The 20,396-nt window shown below is 41.2% G+C and overlaps 1 protein-coding gene across 1 annotated transcript; it reads left to right on the forward strand.

The window, feature by feature from the left end:
* Window positions 1-16,188: 16,188 nt before the first annotated feature.
* Window positions 16,189-20,034, forward strand: LOC124270907 (homeobox protein OTX-like). Its single transcript, XM_046705967.1, is given in 5 exon segments — window positions 16,189-16,231; window positions 16,931-17,116; window positions 18,507-18,667; window positions 18,990-19,406; window positions 19,408-20,034. Coding segments are annotated over 5 exon segments (1,434 nt in total).
* The last annotated feature ends 362 nt before the right edge of the window (window positions 20,035-20,396 follow it).

Here is a 20,396-nt window from a genome sequence, read left to right on the forward strand (position 1 = left end):
TGCATGACATGTTGTGTCTACCTGACTCACACGCTACTGAACTTAGTGTGTACAATGTTTAGTTACCATTTGTGAGTGTAAATGGAAGAGATCAAAGACGTACCTATGTGATGAACCTTCTTTGAGAGGCACTTAGACTGACTGACTGAGTTTGGTTTTACGCCGCTTTTAGCAATATTCCAGCAATATCACGGCGGGGGACACCAGAAATGGGCTTCACTCATTGTACCCATGTGGGGATTCGAACCCGGGTCTTCGGCGCGACGAGCCAACGCTTTAACCACTAGACTACCCCACCGCCCCGAGAGGCACTTAGAGGTTGGAGCAGTAAGGAAGGATAACAATATATGGATTAACAACTTCTTTATTACAGTGAGAGCGACGTTTGGTGTAGAGGAAGAAGTTGTTCATCCATATATTATTATCCTTCCTTATGAGATTAACCCTCTGTGTGTGTAGTGTGTGCGCATGTGTGCGCGCGTGTGTACGTAGGGGCTGAGTTTATAAATACATACTAAAATGAAAGCTTGAATGTATTGCGTGAGAATGTTTGAGGTCATTACGACAGAGTACTAATTCGAGTGATCTAGTCGCTAAGGTCATTGTACTTTGTACGCTACTTAAATGCGGCATTGTTAAGGTGGACCAAAAACATCCCATAAAACAATAAAACTTTCATTCAGAAAACGATTAAGCACCATATATATATATATTCTACAGCAATTCCAGGTTAATAACTGTAATATAAAAGAAATTGATGATCCTGAACTTCTTTCAGTTGTATATTTCAACGGACTTCGAAAAACAGTTTTCTGATCAGACAGGATTTTGCCGTTAATCTGGAGGCCTAATTAAGCAATGCTAATCGATATACATTATAAATTGATTTAAACTGCCAAGTTATTAGAATTTCATAAAATTAGTTAAACAATTAGTGAAAAGCATTTTTTTATTTCTCTCTATCTTTATCTATTATTATTCCGACCGTCCGCTCTCTTGCTGATTCAGGTTGGAGATGAAATATAGGCTACAAATCTAATTACGTGAAATGTCATATTTATTCATGTCTATTGATTGTATGGACATGTATCGTCATCAAACCTTCACTGTTATTTAATCAGTACCCCTTACTTTTAGTAGTGTCAGAGTGGACAGTGCACATTCGAACCGAACATGCACATTTCAGAAACTAGTTTGCTACTCTGAAACTACATGTCCAGTGGCGGCAGGTGGAATCATCCTTGGTTCGTCGGACCGGCAGAGGCCCAGGTAAGCTGCGTATCCGGGTAAAATACGCATACAAAATTTCCAATTACGCATTGAAAAATGATTGTTGCGTACCAATTACGCATTTAAAATGTTAAATACGCAAAACGTTTAAAACAAATGCGTACGGAATATATTTATAAAAAGCGGTTGCGTCATAAAAAAGACATCGATTGCTTTCAAGTTGTACTGTTAGTATAGGACAAGTGCTGTACTGTCCATTTAGGATGAGTGATTTTTTATGAACTCATTTCCATTATATTTAAGTTGGTTTTGATTAGGTATGACATAGTCATAAGGCAGAACATACCTGCTTAGTAAACTACTCAGTCACATAATACTTAGGTGAGTAAAATGACTGAAATACGCACATGTTTGAAAGCAGTGGGTAACGGAAAATGAAATACCCACTCAACATTAATAATACCCACTCCAAAAAAATACAGTGGGTACAGTACCCACATGAGCTAAATCTTATCTGGAGCTCTGCCGTCGGAAATAAGTTCTTTATCCGACCTTGACACTTACTGGTTTGTATATTCTATAAGTACAGTTTTGAGTACCGTGATGAATTAACCATACACTACATCATTGATTTTGATATGGCTGTCGATGCTGCCTCGTCAATGGTACGTCACCTCGAGGAAGTCGCATACCCTCGAAGCATTGAGTGACGGCAAGCACTACACGACAGCACCCAACAAACAATTGACATATTTCAGTGGGAGCGGGAACATGTCACACAGCCTCTCACGTTAGAAGATAAACTATTGTTATACCCCTTTAACTCAGTCCAGCGGATGACAGGCCGGGTCTGAGTTGCTACTGACCGCCACGCGCTGTCAATGGACATCCGGTGGGTGCGTGGGTGTTATGCGCACTGACGTAATCTACAACGGCGCGAAGTCGTCGACTACAAAGAGCAAGGAAGCTTGTCCCCACTTCTGTGTGAGTCATACCTGGACGGTAAGGTTTATGAGTCTATGATGAAGTAACGTCCCTTGACCGGGGGAGACAGTGTGCATACTGGTGATATATCACACGTTATCGGGCAGCGTGGATGATAAGTGATAATAGACATAGCACAGTTGTGAAGCGACCAGCGTTCTGCGTCACGTGCAGCGTTCAGGTCCTGACCAGTGGCCAGACTATGTCTAGTATAGGCGACCGGAATGTGGACGCGATTCAAGGTCACATTCATAAGATTCACCTCTCAAACTATTTTTCCGCGTTAATTTATGAATAGGTGAATTCGAAATACATTAACGGTTACAGTGGTGACAGATTTGAACTCAACGTATTGCAAACCAACGACCCGTTCTCCTCGCGCCAGCCAAACTCTCGGCGTCCGGCATGCCACAACGGATGTCTTGCTGGTTTCAGCGTTCCACATTTTCTTACCGTTAGTTGTACATCAAATGCATGACCATGTGTGCTCACAAGCTTAAGTGAGTGAGTGAGTGAGTGAATTTAGTTTTACACCGCAATATTCCAGCTATATGGCGGCCGTCTGTAAATAAACGAGTCTGGACCAGACGAACCAGTGATCAACAGCAATAACATCAATCTACGCAACTGGGATACGATGACATGTGTCAACCAAGTCAGCGAGCCTGACCACCCGATCCCGTTAGTCCCCTCTTACGACAAGCTTAAGGCTAAATGTGTTATTATTTATCACTCACCGCAAGAGCTCTTGGTTGGTAACGGTTCTAGAACCACACGGAAAGTACATTTCGACACTGACATATTGACATCTGCATACCAGCATGTCAGGTCATCCACCCATCCGACGCACCCATAGACGTCAGGTCAGGCACACACATCAAGACTTCGGCCTTCTCACAGACACATGTCTTGCTATTTAGTTCAAAACAAATTTACTGAAAGAAGATGCAACTACCACAACACCAGCAACGTATGTATGAACATCTACCACACCAATAAACCATGACAGCTAGTGTTCAATCAAGGAAATATAAGATGCTAAATTCTTAATCAAAATAAGAACGTAGAACCCTGTTAACATCCGGGTTGGGCTTCAGCCCATGATTGTCTCCCTTTGTGACGATTCGGGTTAGATAAATTCGGTCTTTAGCAACTCATGCTTCTCTCACAACATGAATATCCGGGGTAGAATCGGCCTTCATCAACCCATGCCTGTCTCACCCTGTAAAGATCCGGGGTGTAAAGATCCGGGTCTCACCCTAAAGAATCGACCTTCATCAACCCATGCTTCTCACCCACCGGGGTAGAAACCTTCAGTTCCATGCCTGTCTCACCCTGTAAAGATCTGGGGTAGAATCGGCCTTCATCAACCCATTCCTGTCCATAAAGCCGGGCTGAATCGGCCTTCAGCCCATGCCTGTCTCACCCTGTAAAGATCCGGGCTAGAATCGGCCTTCATCAACCCATGCCTTTGTCTCACCCCCCAAAGATCCGGGGTAGAAGCCTTCATCAACCCATGGCACCCTGTAAAGATCCGGGCTAGAATCGACCTTCATCAACCCATGACTGTCTCACCCTGTAAAGATCCGGGCTAGAATCGGCCTTCATCAACCCATGCCTGTCTCACCCTGTAAAGATCCGGGCTAGAATCGACCTTCATCAACCCATGCCTGTCTCACCCTGTAAAGATCCGAGGCTAGAATCGACCTTCATCAACCCATGCCTGTCTCACCCTGTAAAGATCCGGGGTAGAATCGACCTTCATCAACCCATGACTGTCTCACCCTGTAAAGATCCGAGGTAGAATCGACCTTCATCAACCCATGCCTGTCTCACCCTGTAAAGATCCGGGGTAGAATCGACCTTCATCAACTGTCCATGCCTGTCTCACCCATGTCTGTCTCACCCTGTAAAGATCCGGGCTAGAATCGACCTTCATCAACCCATGACTGTCTCACCCTGTAAAGATCCGGGGTAGAATCGGCCTTCATCAACCCATGCCTGTCTCACCCTGTAAAGATCCGGGGTAGAATCGGCCTTCATCAACCCATGCCTGTCTCACCCTGTAAAGATCCGGGCTAGAATCGACCTTCATCAACCCATGCCTGTCTCACCCTGTAAAGATCCGGGGTAGAATCGGCCTTCATCAACCCATGCCTGTCTCACCCTGTAAAGATCCGGGGTAGAATCGACCTTCATCAACCCATGCCTGTCTCACCCTGTAAAGATCCGGGGTAGAATCGACCTTCATCAACCCATGCCTGTCTCACCCTGTAAAGATCCGGGGTAGAATCGGCCTTCATCAACCCATGCCTGTCTCACCCTGTAAAGATCCGGGGTAGAATCGGCCTTCATCAACCCATGCCTGTCTCACCCTGTAAAGATCCGGGCTAGAATCGGCCTTCATCAACCCATGACTGTCTCACCCTGTAAAGATCCGGGCTAGAATCGGCCTTCATCAACCCATGCCTGTCTCACCCTGTAAAGATCCGGGGTAGAATCGGCCTTCATCAACCCATGCCTGTCTCACCCTGTAAAGATCCGGGCTAGAATCGACCTTCATCAACCCATGACTGTCTCACCCTGTAAAGATCCGGGGTAGAATCGGCCTTCATCAACCCATGCCTGTCTCATCCTCATCCTGTAGAATCGACCTTCATCATGACTGTCTCACCCTGTAAAATCGGCCTTCATCAACCCATGACTGTCTCACCCTGTAAAGATCCGGGGTAGAATCGGCCTTCATCAACCCATGCCTGTCTCACCCTGTAAAGATCCGGGCTAGAATCGGCCTTCATCAACCCATGCCTGTCTCACCCTGTAAAGATCCGGCCAGACCCGATTATTTACAGTTGTTTGTTTGTTTGTTGTTGTTGTTTATTTACAGACCGCTGTCAAAGAGCTGGAACATTGTTGAATATGGCATTAAACAAACAAACATCTCAACATTAAGATTGATGCATCAGAGTAGCGTTTAAGCAAAACAAAACGGATACACAAATCATATTAGTCACAAGAAAGGAAAAGTGTCTAAAGAAATATTGAAGGGCGTATTCGAAAAATACTGGGACAAATTAATTTTTAAGAACAAGTGTATTATGTGCTGAACAATCTGCACGGAAAACGAAACCTGCGTTTTAATGATGCTACATATCCTCTCACCAGTGCGTGCCTATCGGATCAGTGGAGTAGCCTAATGGTTAAAGACCCGGCTTCGAATCCCCACGCGTTGCTGAAATGTGCGAAGCTCATTTCTAGTGTCCCAACTGTTACATTGCTGTAATTTTGGTGAAAGGGAGTAAAACCATACTATACCTCACTCACTCTGGCTGGCTGTTTTGCCATACAGTCAATGTAACATGTTGACAATGCAAAGTGTTATTTTTCCATTCGTAGCGGCGGCTAAGTACTCCAGATGTGTCAGATTATATGCTACCTTCAAAATGGAAATCCGACTAATATGAACAAATGATACAAAATGCCGCTCCACCCTCATTCTGTTCATCACTTGCTTGATAACGACGTGAGAACCTACACCGATGCGTCGCTCTCACTGCAATAAAGACGTTGTTCTTCCATATATTGTTATCCTTCCTGGTGATAAAATTGACCAAATTGTCCTCAAAATAAAATGTGAAGATTTGTTTATTTTAAGCTTGTTCATATCATTTGAGACGTTTAATGTCTGTGCCTTTGATACGTCAAAATTGACCTCTCGGACATACCTGGTAATAAATTCGAGTCAATATGTTATTATCTCGCGACCGAGTATACACGTAAATCGTTAAACTAAATAACTGTTCTTGACATCTCATGTCGTAAAAGCGTCACTACAACAAAGCAAGTCGTACTGACGACGGCGCGAGACGTCACCAAGTCGGCGTTGGCGAGCAGATCTTTCGCTGCAGTAATTAAACCACGTGATTGCAAGGACCACGAGCGAACGGGGACCACATGGGACAAAGTTCCCACACGTTATCGTCCGATCTTTCAATTAGACCAACAAGATCTGGAGACATCAACTTTTGTCCCACAACGTTTCCTATTCGCGTTCCGCCATTGCTGGGGGCCAGAGTTACGTCATCTTTTCTTACACGCCGGCGCTAAAAGCCCGTATCGGGAACCGGACAATGTACCTATAATTTCTTAACAAAATATAGAGCGGTTCTTTTGATAAGAGGTCATTTTACGGCGGTCAGCGCCAAACTCTCTGTTGAAGATAGCTATGTTTACATTGGGTTGTAAAACATCTGAGGCTGGGACAGCAATCTTTCCTCCCCCTAACATTGATGAGATAGTTGTCATTGTACCGTGGTGTAGATTAATGGGTGGGGTGTAAACACCGGAGAATAATCGAGCCATGTTACCCTGGAGTGTCAATAAGTCAATCAAATCACGCACCTGCTGATTGTTGGGGAGAGGTAATTGCGATAAATTGGATTTAGGGGTGATTGTCCAAATATATTTAATTGTTTTAAAACCTCCATAAGATTAAAAGGTTATTTGACTAATGAACCAAATGATTGCATCCCCTTGTTGTGGTGAGAGGAAATACAAAGGTGTTTGTCCAGACTTGTAGGACACAAATGACATCAAACATTAACAAGACACACAACAGCTTCAGGCGAGAGGCAAGCTTTTCAGTACATTGCTCTCATTTATAAAGAACAGAAAAATTCTCACGCCAGAAATCTTTAAGACGAAGATTGGATTTCGATTTCATAAATCAGTGCCATCGAGTGCAAAAATATCATCTCCTATATATCGTTATAACAAAGTTTCCCATTTTTGTGAATTTTAGTACTTGTATTTGATGTTGACGTAAATAAATTCAAGGTTTGTATTCTAAAAAAACACCCACGGTGATACAAGGACATATTTGTACAAACAGCAATGTTAAAAGTAACATGACGGACATGGCAGTTAACGACATTTTGGTCTAAGAGTATAATTTGTTATTGCACCACATTTAGACAGCTGACACATCTTTTGAGCTGAAAAGGTTTTTAAATTTATACAGGTTAGGCAAATTATGATAATGTGGACTGATGAACTTTGATTTTCTGATGTATTTACTTAACAGGCTTCTCTGCTCCATTGTAAAACCACTCCTTCATATTTCTATGTATGCCTCCCTACACTACCCTGGCCCTCGTTCCAAAAGGCGATTGTCTGGTCCAGACTCAAGTATTTACGGACCGCCGCCATATAGCTGGGATACAGAGTGCGGCGTAAACCACTCACTCCACGAGCTGGGATGCTAAGATGAGTGCGGCGTAAAACTTTAACACTCACTCACTCCACAAGGCGATCGTATCGCTAAGATGATCGTAACTCCCATACTTTAACAAGACTACGACAGTCGACTCTAAACTCACTCTCCACAAGGCATCGTATCGCTAAGATGCTTTATACTTTAACAGACTTACGACAGTCGCCCAGGGCCCGTTCCTCAAAACGATCGTAGCGCTAAGATGATCGTAACTCCCATACTTTAACATAGACTTACGACAGTCGTAGCGCTACGATCGCTTTGTGGAACGGGGCCCTGGACATCACTTGTTTGATGACGGTGCTAGAATCTTCACGGAAACGTTGCTGGACATGGTAATAAAGAAGTTGTTCATCCATATACCTTATCCTCACCATCAGAGTGTTTCTACCACATCGACTATGAAAGAAAGCTAAGCAAAACGTTTGTTTTCGTTCGTGGATGTTTACAATAAACATCTAAAAAAAGATCCAATAATCATAAGACGGTGGTGTTTACATGAAATACAGTATAACAAGACTTAAGTATGGGTATTTACACTGTTATTTCCTTTATGAAGTATCCCCTTCTGGAAGAAGTATGCTTGCTTCATATGTACCTCTTATATGTTGTGACGCATGTGGTATATCCAGTATTAACACATGGTTTTGATAATGACATGGTTCATTTAGGATCCGTGTACATTCAGATCAGTTTAAGTCCTGGGATCGTTCGGTAGTTCAGGAAAAAGACCAAGATCCCATGTGTGGTTTTAATGTATTTCCTGGGGGAATGGTGGAACTCCTACTGCTTCCACGGTATGTCTTGAAAAACATGTTCATGTGGATTCATCTGAAAAGTTATTGCTAATTCGATCTGTTCTGAAACTAAAGCTGTTAACTAAGGCGAAAGATAATCTGAATGTATTTGATGTTTCAGGTACACGGAATATATTGATATGTGTTCTGGTTAATGTATATGTTTCTGAACAAAGTAGTAATAGTCACGTGTCATGTATTGGATGAACACAAGAAAGCTTTGCCCGACACTGTCGAAAGTTGATGTATGTTAGTCATGTTTAGTCAGACATAAATTTTAAAGTTATCACAACGGTACGGTTATTTATTTCTCTTTGGGGATGTCAACATTTTCACGAATAGGGTAAAATAGGCGTGATGGTGTGTGTCAAAACCTATACGACATTGAGCCTTTGAGCATCGAACTCCCGCGAAATACTATCTAGTTTTACTAAACGATTTATCTATCAAACAAGGAAAATATTCATCTATTGCAAAATCACAAAGGTTCTGTCCATTTTGTAATACTGTAGAGAATCATTTACACTTTAATTTCTTTGTCCTGCATATAATGATTTAAGGCACCTGTATTTTCCACAATGGCTACAATCAAATATTAATGCTACAAAACTGTATTCAATACTTTCCTGTAAAGCATCCCTATTACAATATAAGGTCGCTCTATTTATTTATAATGTGCTCATAATGAGAAGAGATTCGATGTAAGATGTGTGTCGTATGTTGTATACTAGTATGTTGTACATATTATGCATATTTATTTATTTTGTATATGGGCCTATGGCCTTCATGCAATAAACTGACTGGCTACTAAATATCTGCAAATTGTCGACACCACGGTATGCTGAAGTATTTCTTATTATCGTATACCCATATACTTTTTTGTGCAATCATTTATCCCTTTCAAACATTCATTTTATGAACTCAAGTACTTAGCTGTAGACTGAATGTTTGGTCTGATGTGTCTCTATGTGTGTCTAGGGCAGCTCTGTTGTTCTAGATTGTGGAGTAAACAATTACTTTATTGTGAAACCCTGTGATCAATTGATCTTCCATTTTTCTCAGGGAGTGGAGGCAGTGATTATAATTGGAGTAAACTGATTTGAGGGTGTCAGAAAAGATTAACAGTAATCCCAGGTCATCTTGACCTAATCCGTATACAATAAAAACAATGAGTGATCTCAGAATCCCGTCACTCTCCTCCATCAGCCCAGCATCCCGTCACTGTCACCCGTGTCATCTCACTGCCTTCAACAAATCCCCTTTTAACGCTGAACCTCTCAACAAGCTCCTCAGATCACTCATCGATGACCTCTGTCCCTGTAACGTAACAGACCCCCAGTTAACGCGGGTCCCCTCAACTCTGGTGAGTCAGAGATGGCCATCACTCGCCAAGAAATGTCGATACCCTTGTCCGACTTGTGGAAACATTTACATATCGTAATCCAAGTCACGCAGCTTTATCCCGCGGGCTCGTTACGGGATTACCAGTTGATTCCACGACAATAGCGTCGACAGCTAACCTAATCAAATCAGCAGCTATCTTTGGAAGGGAGAGTTCACCGTAAGCTCTGCTGGTATTTCAGCTAAACGTGATTGTCGCTGAGCGTGTTCAGGACTTCCGTCACGGGAGCTTCATAAGACTAATGATTTGTTTTTTGACGAGTGAGTGAGTATGGTTTTACAACGGAGAAAACAACTTTAGGCAGACAGACAGATAGTTTATTTAGGTCTCACCTTGTGTAATGCAACATAAAAATAAATTATTATACACAAATTCATTGACGAGCCACCCATATAGGGTTACGAGAGACACATAAACAGTTAGAAAACAGTATACATGTACATGTACATGTATACAGTAAATATATAAAGGACTTCCGTCACGGGAGCTTCATAAGACTAATGTCTTGTTTTTTTACGAGTGAGTGAGTATGGTTTTACAACGGAGAAAACAACTTTAGGGTCGACATACTGACCAGTACTGGAAAATCGAACCTGGTTCTTCGGAGTGACCAAGGAATAACTTTACCAGATGGCTACCAACTGTGCTTGTGTTCTAGAAAGGCAGGTAAAGAGGGGGCAAGAAATATCACCTGAAGAAGGGGGCAAGAAGTAGCCCAGAAGCGTCGTGTTATACAATAAACAAGAAGTTGTCATCCATATACTCGTCTTATATATTCATCAACTTCTAAATGCCTCTCAAGAATCTCATCAGATATATGTCATATTTTAAAAACATGAGATATTCAGACTCTAAGTTCATGTTTTAATAATATTTATCTCGTGTTATTATTGTGAATTTACATCTAAAGGAAGAGGCTGCAGGGAGACATCAATAAAATAAAGAAATGGATGAAAACTATTTCATTTAAAGTGTATTACATTCACATTGTAAAATGAAAAACAACAATAAATAGTCATCAACACGTATACAATGTCAGACTATATTCTCTGTAAGTTACACAACTCAGCACATGTCCTGATGCATCTTAAAATGTTAATACTGATTCCAGTGGTAAACATTTCTTTACGCAAGCTAGGTGGGTGTGTGTTTTTCCGCTGAAACATGTCGGATAATAATGCCGCCAAAAGCTGAATAAACCAATCGTTCCACGTTAAGGGTATTGTCTTGTCAGCAATGTTATGGTTGCTAAATATTTCAAAACAAAAACGTTTGGAAAACATAAAAAAATCTTAATAATTCACACCGCTCAAGGATTTGCTAGTGGCGGTGCAAGGTCATTATTCCATGGGTTGGTGTACAAAAGACAAGCAAAAGTATACTAATATGTATTATTTTGCGTCATATCCTTGCATTGTACTTACTACACGTCAGCAATAAATGTACCATTTATCGGGGACAATTCACTGACCACCATGAAGCTGTACACACGAAGGTGACAACATTTACTTATTTACAGACCGGAATAAGTTGGTATCCGTTTCGAAAATGAAATCTGTAGTCGACTGTTCATCCTTTTCCAAAATGCCGTCAATAACTTGCAGAATTTATTATTGTTATACTGAAATCATGAAAGTAAGGTTTTCCCCGGCAATGATGAGACCAGCATTGACAACCGTGGCACTGACAGACATTCGGAAATCGTTTATTAACGAACACAAATCAGTTACAGGATATACTGGAGTAAATACCTCGGGAACAAACAACTTAGATTTAAGATACTTCATGGAATTATTCTAAGCAATGTGTCATGTTTTTTGATGTTATGAGAGTTATAAATGATTATTTTTCATGCACAAAGATGGGAAATTAGAAATTTTTAATCTCTGAGAATATAAAATGTTGATCTTTTCATGGACAATTATAAAATATGAAATATTAATGTTCAAATGTAACTAAATTTACACAATAATGCCGCGAAAATAGGTATCGTGATACGTATCGATTCGTGACATGGGTATCGTGATACGTATCGATTCATGAAACTTATGTATCGTGACATCCCTACAAATTAACAACCGTTCTTGATGTCAATCAATAAATGGTATTGCTTTATTTACTTAAAACACGAAAAATCACATCCCCTGCTACGTCTGTTTTCGTGGTATTGTTGCAAAAACTTGGAATAATGATATGATATAGGTGCTAAAAATATTACATACCTGTATATTAAACATACAACATCCCTGAATCGCGTGGCCACTTAGCTTACACGTCCTACAGATGTAGCGAGCAACGTAGTTTATACCACTGTATCCGACTGACGTCCTATACACCCATGGTAGTTTTATTTTTATTCATTTTTTTATTAAACCGATGGTTTAGCTTAAAACCACACAAGTACTTCTCCAGATAACTACGATAGAGACAAGCTTTGGATAGACGGTTGTTCGGAACAGCTGTATTAATATGTACCTGGCTCCACCGAGAAACCGCCACGTCTGGATGGGTGTCCGCCCGGGAAAGCTACATTTGAAAAATACCAATTACCTCTAAAGCCACATTTCAAGTACAAACCTCGGTGCCCGAATCACCGCGAAAACCACAATGAGTAAGGGAATCAATACCGTTTTTTCAAATAAGCGTCACCCATTGATCACAATGACATTGTTTTAGTGGGGTAAAGATAGTGGATAGTCTAGATAGGGATAAGGAATTGCCAGGAACCCATACTTGTCCACTCGTGGAATTGGATTGTCAGGCTGGAATGTTCTTACTTGGTTAAAGAACATCATCGCTTCTCGAATGCGGAGATCAGCCTCAATCACTAGACTGATTGGTCCAAACTCGATTCCTGGGTTCGGTGTTGAACACAGTTCATTAAGAAAGATGGAAGTTTGAACAAAGCAATTGAACATGTATATTTCAATAGCCCGTGTACATATACACCCTATAGTCGTATATCATACGCTACCTGTGTAAGACTTGAATTCCCACTTCGTACTCCCAGATCGGGATTATGTCATCCTGCTTGTTTTTAAATAATGTTAGTTTCACACAACAGTTGTTCTTTTTTTCTTCTAATAAACAATGAAAACTCCCAAACAACAACATGTAATATGTGAGAACTGTTTCCTCGGTAAAGTTGTTTCCCACCTCAGCTGAAAATATATCTTCAGCCATATCACATCCTAAATCAATCGACCGCCTCCGTGGTGTAGTGGTTAGAGCGTCCGCCCGGAGTGCGGAAGGTCGCGGGTTCGATCCCCGACTGCGTCATACCAAAAGACGTTAAAATATGGTACTTGTTGGTCCCTGCCTGGCGCTCGGCATTAATGGGTACATCAAGGACTGGTCGGCTCGGAGTCAGTATACTGTGTCTGAGTGGGGTATTCATGCTTCACTGCGGCATGGTATCACAGTGGGCTAGCACTATAAAATCAGCTTAAGTCTGGGCTAGTACAAGCAGCCGCACATACATATACACACGCATGCACGTCGTCATATGAGCGAAATATTCTCAAGCATGACGTTAAACCCAATTCCACCACCACCACCACCTAAATCAATCATATGTCATTGCGCTTTGTCATCACAACGAATATTTCTACATGGTGTCATTTTTTTCAAATATAAATGGATCATTTTTTCAACTTAAAAATAGGAAGAAAAAAGACTATATGGCATAAAACACAACTGATGGTTGGTATCTTAGGCGTGTTGTATTTAACGATAAAAAATACTTTCGTCGGTACAAATTTACAACACGTACAATCATGGTAGACGTTTATTTCGTACCATGGTCTTTACTGAACCAATTTGCCTTAACACACTAGCACCCAACCACAGATTACTTATACAAACTGCTGCAGTAATGAGAGATGGTTACTTAGAAAAACTCAAATTTAACAACAGATTTTCAGTTACATAAAAAAAATCAAAACAAACTTTCTTTTGCCCCTCAGTTAACACTCCAAGATTCCCTTCCAGAGGAATACCTACCGGCCTGAACCAAGCTACATACCAGTAAAACTTTGTTACTCAGCAAACATATTCTCGTGTGAACATTGCAATTAGTTATTAATATGTTGTAAAGGCTTTATACTCATCTGTAAGCAATACAACAAGACGAGCGCTCGCATTAAGTATAAAAAAATTAAATTTTTACCTCCAATTGCAAACTCCACCCCTATACATGTATTTGGAAACCACAGTTCCTCGTATATATAACGGTATACTCACTGGTTTAATCACAAATTATCCAAAACTATCATGAAACAATCACATATATACAACCTTCTATTGAAATCGTATTCAGAATTGACAGAACAGGACAATGTCGTTTATTCATACAACCCCTCACAACTATATCATCTGCATCTCTTCGGGTGTGTGTGTGTGTGTGTGTTCCAACACAGAAGACTCGCCATTATATCGCTAAAATGATGTTAAACCCACCTCAGCAATGTCCTTTAATCTCAATATCAGCCTTATGTCTTCATATTTTCAGAGACTATTTGTTGCAGCGCCTCCGGTAACGTATTTATTACTTGATTAAGGTTTTAACTATATTTTCGTTCGTTGTGAATTCTAAACCAACAAAACCTCAGGATATTTCAGCGGAAGACTTTCACATTCTCGCCCGACCTTCCTAAGGCATGAAAACTTAACAATATCACAGGGCCTCGCCAACCTGTCGCAATACATGCAGTAGCTAACAGTTAAAGTAACAAATTAAGGGATTTTTGGTTGAAGTTTTTCTTTTAATTAACGAGTATGGTCGACTTAACTAGCTTACAAAGGATAATTCTATCAACGGACCCAGCACCAATGTGCGGAGTGAGTTCTAGCAACAAGTTCCATTCTTCACCCGTAATATTCCTCGTAATCCGCCATAAGCCGAGATACGGGTAGAAAAGGCGATGTAACTTTGTGGAGAGAGCAATTACCTGTGCAGATACGGCAGTGAGGCTCGATAAGATGCAGATAGTACAAGAAGCATTGCTCAGTCACTATACACCACATCTGATAGGTCTTGTTGTAGAGCTCAACGGGTCTCAACTCAATTTAGTCTAAATACTTTACAAGTAGTTATATAGACGCCTGGATTTAATATAAAATATATAACAATGCCTTGTTAAAAACCTGCCAAAATTATAACAGACGGGGAAAAGGAAGAATACAATTGAAAATATAACTTTACCAAAAAAGTACAAACGAAACAAAAACACTACTTGGCTTAAAACAGTCTGCGAAATACTGACTTCAGTAGTATTTCTATATTGGAAATATTTAAAAAACTACCAATTCATTTACACATAAATTACGCGGTTTGACAAAATAGTATTAAATATCGAATATCTTTAAACATTGTTTCATAACTTAGGGGATGCATCATGAGAATGTGTCATGACTTGTAATATATTTTAATATTCTGATAACCGTGGTTATGCCTACGCTTTATGATATAGTATATTACATTACACTACATTACCATCGTGAAATAAATTAAGTTTATATTTCTTCTATTTTAAGTGAAGTACAAAATCACGTATTGAAAGTTGCGAGACTGGAGGCTTCCAGCTCTCAATGGCTGCCAATGAGTGACGTGATAGATCATAGAGTGGTGTACAAAGCGGGTTGGCTGTACAGTGTATGTCTACCCCTCTGACCAATGTGAAGCCGAATCTATACACCTCTACCCTACAACAAGAGGAGGGCGGTGCATGAAAACAAAACAAAATGGGGATTTACGCAACAATGCACTCTGGGAAACGAGTGTAGGTTAATGATTTAACTGGTTGAGTGGCTATTGGGGCGGGATTAGTTAATACAAAAGAGACAATAGGTTATGTTGACAGCCCTAAGGAGGAAATGGCCCGTTAGCGCATTTACTTAAGTCCTTCTCAATCCTCCATTGCCGCTGTTTGTGTGGGAGAGCTCGGTAAATATGATCAGGTTGTTAAAAGTTTACACATGAAACTTGGCTCCAATCGAAAAATGACTTTTATCTACGATGTCTATGTAACTATGGAGAAAGATAACAGTTTACTCTAGCAAGGCTGATTGAGCGGACGCATTCGCGCTGCTCTCCGCCGTTCGGCGTTGACACCTGAGTGGAGGCAGGCAAGGGGATGCATTTAGCCCTAGTTTGTTTAGCAATACTGCGGACAAGTTGCAGGGACAACCACGAGCGAAGGAGGTGACAACTGGGAACAACCTTACGTTAGTGCCATCACCTTGGACTTGAGGCAGATTCATTTCACCAGCTTACTATTACTTGCATGTAGCTATATCATCCTCAGACCCACCATGTTGGGCAGATACATCCACCTGCAGCGTTCTGACCATCGACAACACAGCTGACACCTGGACACAGAAGGATTTATGTGCTGGCTACATTTACCAAACTGTGGAAAACATTGGAATATACATATCTGTGAGATTCAAGTGTAAAGGAAATATTCTACAGTTTGAACTTCGGGAATTTTTAAAATATCAACATGATTCAGATTGACAGCCTCAGACACGCACATGGTCAGCAAGGTAAGTTATATATATTATGTAAAGTATTCTACAATGTTTCATTATGTTCATTTACGTGATCAGTGATACCAAATGACAGCTAGAATATGGACAGTGTATGCATATACTCCGCCAAATGATTCTTACTAAAATTCGGTTTTAATATTTTGTAAAACTTAAATTGACAAAATGTAATGACTGTCAACGCGAAACATGTCAAATGATGTGAATGTGTTATCTTTTCGAAAAACAACAACAACAACACTATTTGTATTGCGTAACAGCTTTGACAGTTGTTCACAGATTCGATACACAAACAGATAAATAATATCTGACTTAGAATCAGTTGTTGACTCTCCTCTCAGGGCAAACCTCCCTTGAGTAACTTATTACTTGTTAACCAAACAAGGACTTCTTTCTGTAGAGTTTGTTTGTAGACGTTACCAAGAGTTATCTCATCTCAAGCCTCTCGGCGCCAATACAGGCTTCTCTCGCAAATTGATAAGGTTCTATGCTAATATTGTGACACAAAGCTGTTGCTTAATGTTCTTTATTTAATATCATATTTATACACCGAGTTTCTTAAGTAATCAAGCCAAACTAGCTGGGGAAGATCTCATGAACGTTTTGACCTTTAACGCTTTTCAATACAGGGTTACTTGACGTGATGACGTTGTTTTCTGATTTGTTCTGTGTTCACGTGTGGCGCTCCACTTCCAGGTCTGTCGAGGCAGAGTTTTGAGTCTTCCGATTCCAACAGCTCTACCGTATCCTCCCCCGGCAGCACGGCTTTCCACCCCCTACCAACAGCCTTACCCCCCGGGGATAACAGGAACAATGGGATGATGCCCTGGACGCAGGGTGGGGCAACATTCCCCACGGCTGAAGGATCAGATGATGACGAGGGTAAGCGTCAAAACGCGTATTTCTAACGCAGCAATTCCATTACTCCTGAAAAAACTTTTAATTTGTATGAAGACATCATATATACTTATGTTAGAATAGGAAAATGTGATATGAATAACAACTGACCTGTAATGATAAATTGATAAAATTCAAAGTTCAATTTTGAGCATGACACGTGCACAGAATCTGTAACGTGGCCCCGTGATGTTAAAATACCTTTAATTAACATAATTAATTAAGTAAATGTTTATAACACACTACCCAGGTAGTGGGTCTGGTCAGACTCTCTGTCCACTAGTCGGCAGGTATCAGTTACAAGGCCCCCTCTACAGTAATGGTCAGTGTAATAGGGGACATGGTAGGGGGTTTAGGGGCAATTATCCCCCGTTAGGGGGCTCAGGCTGCACCTATAGCCAACAGCGGGGTCTCCGTGATTACAGTCCTATTCATACTACCATGGGTATTTTTCATTGTCAAAATTCTTTAATGGTTACCCGCTTTCTCGGATCCGATTTTAATAGGTAGTCGTAGCTTTATTAATAGAGGTCACTTTGTTGTCAAATGCAATAATTATCCGACGTTTCTAAATGGTGTCGATCAATTTAATTATTTGGTAAATAAAAATGAAGTATTTTTTGTGATATATAATTAATATGTTTCGTATATTGATAGAACTATAGCTATCAAAACTATGTGTGGAGTATAGCAGCTGAATTAGGCCGCTGGATAGTCACACAATATATATTAATCATTCTTAAATGCCCAGGGGTATCTTCCTACAATACGTAATTATAATTAGTTAATCCAGACGTGAGATTAATGAGTGAAAATGACAAGGATGGTTGTAAATTGCCTCGCATGTCGACCGCATGAAATGAACAAGCTGATGACACTTGACAGGTGCTTGATAACTATGACGATCAGCTGATTGGCATTTACGCGTGACATATAGGACAATCGTTGCTATTATTCATTGCTATGAAAAATGTATATTGCCATTTGAATGAGATGTTCAACCATTTACATCAGTAATATTGCGAAAACAATGTCTTCCTCCCGTGTCAAAATCAAAGATGAATATATGCATATGAATTGAATCATTTGAAATATACAGAATACTAGTATTTGTTTAGTCATTTATACCAATTTCTGTTCACAAAATACTCCTTGACATGGAGGAAACATTGCTTGCATTAGAACTTGAATGTTGGCGAGAGTTTAGTGAAAGAAAAAGAGAAAATCTTAGCTAGCGTGTCGGACAGAGAAGCTTGTGGAAAATTATACAATGTATTACTGACCTCGAGTAACATAATACAACGTTCACAACAGGAACCCGATGATAACACACATTTGAATCACGAATTAACTTTTTAATTTCTTTATTTTTCAGAATACCGTCCCTTCACTCCTCCACCCCCACGGGAGAGACTGAGCTACACCCGCTATCAGCTTGAGTTATTGAACGCTATCTATTCCCGGGTGAAATACCCCAACAGTACCCAGAAACAGCTGATTGCTAAAAGAGTCGGCATCACACGTGACCAAGTGAAGGTGAGGAAGATGCATCTACGTCACTCATTTGCTCCTAATATCAATCACTTGATTCTATGGGCCAGATTCGCTAACATGCTGTCCGCCGTCGTTTAGCTGATGCAGCGTTAAACAGCACGCACGCAGGCACGCTTACGAACTCAAATAACCACTTATATGACAAAGGCATAAGCTACATTAAATATCTAACGTCGGTGTTCATTGCTCTTTAGGTTCAACAGTTACATTTTTATTGACTACTTTTCGTATTATTCTATTGTTTTAGGACAAATGTTTTAGGATATTATGAACACATCTATATAGTGTTCTTCTTTTTGTTCAGATCTGGTTTCAAAACCGCCGCCGCAAGGATGTCGTCGGGCGTAAGCCTGGAGATAAGAAAGATGGCGTCGAGGAGAAGGCCGAGAGTCCGAAAAGTGAGAGTGCTAGTGTTGAAACCGCGGCCAAAGAATCATCTGACGTCACTGACGAAGACGCAGCAACAAACGATGTAGATGAAAAAGTACTTCCCCCTCTCGTCATGAAGAGCGTCATCGCTGAACTGATGAGGTTCGAGAACGACCCTCTGAAGAACAAGAAAAATAAGAAGAAGTCTAGGAAGCGACCTGCACCAGCTCCTGCTGTTGGACCCAAACCTCCCCAGCCCTTGTTCCAGAGCTACGATATGATCTCACCGCCAAACAGGGTCACCCCAACGGCAGCCTTGCTCAACACCGTGCCTAACAGGTTCAACCACTCCAAAGAGTGCCTCCGCTTTCCATAACCCCCGTAATCCCCGCTTACCAGGGCAGATGATGCTTCCTGGGCAATCCCCGTTCCTGATGGGGATGCCCCACCCAGCGTCTGCCAGCAGTATAACTGTGCTACCCAATGACTACGTAAACCCTCCCAATACCACTGTGCCACAGAGTCTGCCTCCAACAGGCAACCATTCCTTATATGACAGTATACCCGTTCTGGCAGATCTCCTTGGTTACCGATCTCACGTTGAAGCATCACGTCAGAGGGAGCATTCATTGTCTCAGTCTCATCTACCCTCCCAATGCTCAGCAATTTCTAGTCGCAGCCCTGAGAACAATGTATCAGAAACGCATGCTCCCCCTGCCCAGAGTGCACTTGGGTTAAATCGTGTGTTCCCCTTCCCGTTCATCGCTGATCCCCCAGTGATGCTGTCGTCCATCCGGCATTCTGACCCCTACAGACCACAGCTTCACTACCAACCTCCGTCGTATTCAGATGAACACTACCAACCTCTGGTCATTTCGTCGCTAAGCAACCCCTATTTCAATGCAACGTCATCGGTCTCCTGGGCCAATCAGAACTCAAGTGACTCAAGTGTTCACCCGTCCTCCTATACCCAGTTATAACTGGGAGAGTGAATATGTATATTGTGCGTGAATGGAATTTGCCGAAGAGTATTTGTGTGTGAATGTTTATCGTCCAGTCATTTCTGATCTCACAAACACCCACCTCAACTACCCGTGTTGTTTTTGCTTCCACGGCCACGTGTTGTAAATATACAATTATATATTTTATTACATAAAATATACAAATTCATCCCATGTTTCTGTTGTTTAACGGTTGCCACAAAAAGTGGGGGCGTTTGGGTAGCCTAGTGGTTAAGACGTTCGCTCGTCAACCTGGGTCCGATTCCCCACATGGGCACAATATGTGAAGGGGCGGTGGGGTAGCCTAGTGGTTAAAGCGTTGGCTCGTCACGCCGAGGACC

The sequence above is a fragment of the Haliotis rubra genome, unplaced genomic scaffold (genome assembly GCF_003918875.1).
Source record: "Haliotis rubra isolate DU_JTF1 unplaced genomic scaffold, ASM391887v1 Scf156, whole genome shotgun sequence".
Taxonomy (NCBI): domain Eukaryota; kingdom Metazoa; phylum Mollusca; class Gastropoda; order Lepetellida; family Haliotidae; genus Haliotis; species Haliotis rubra.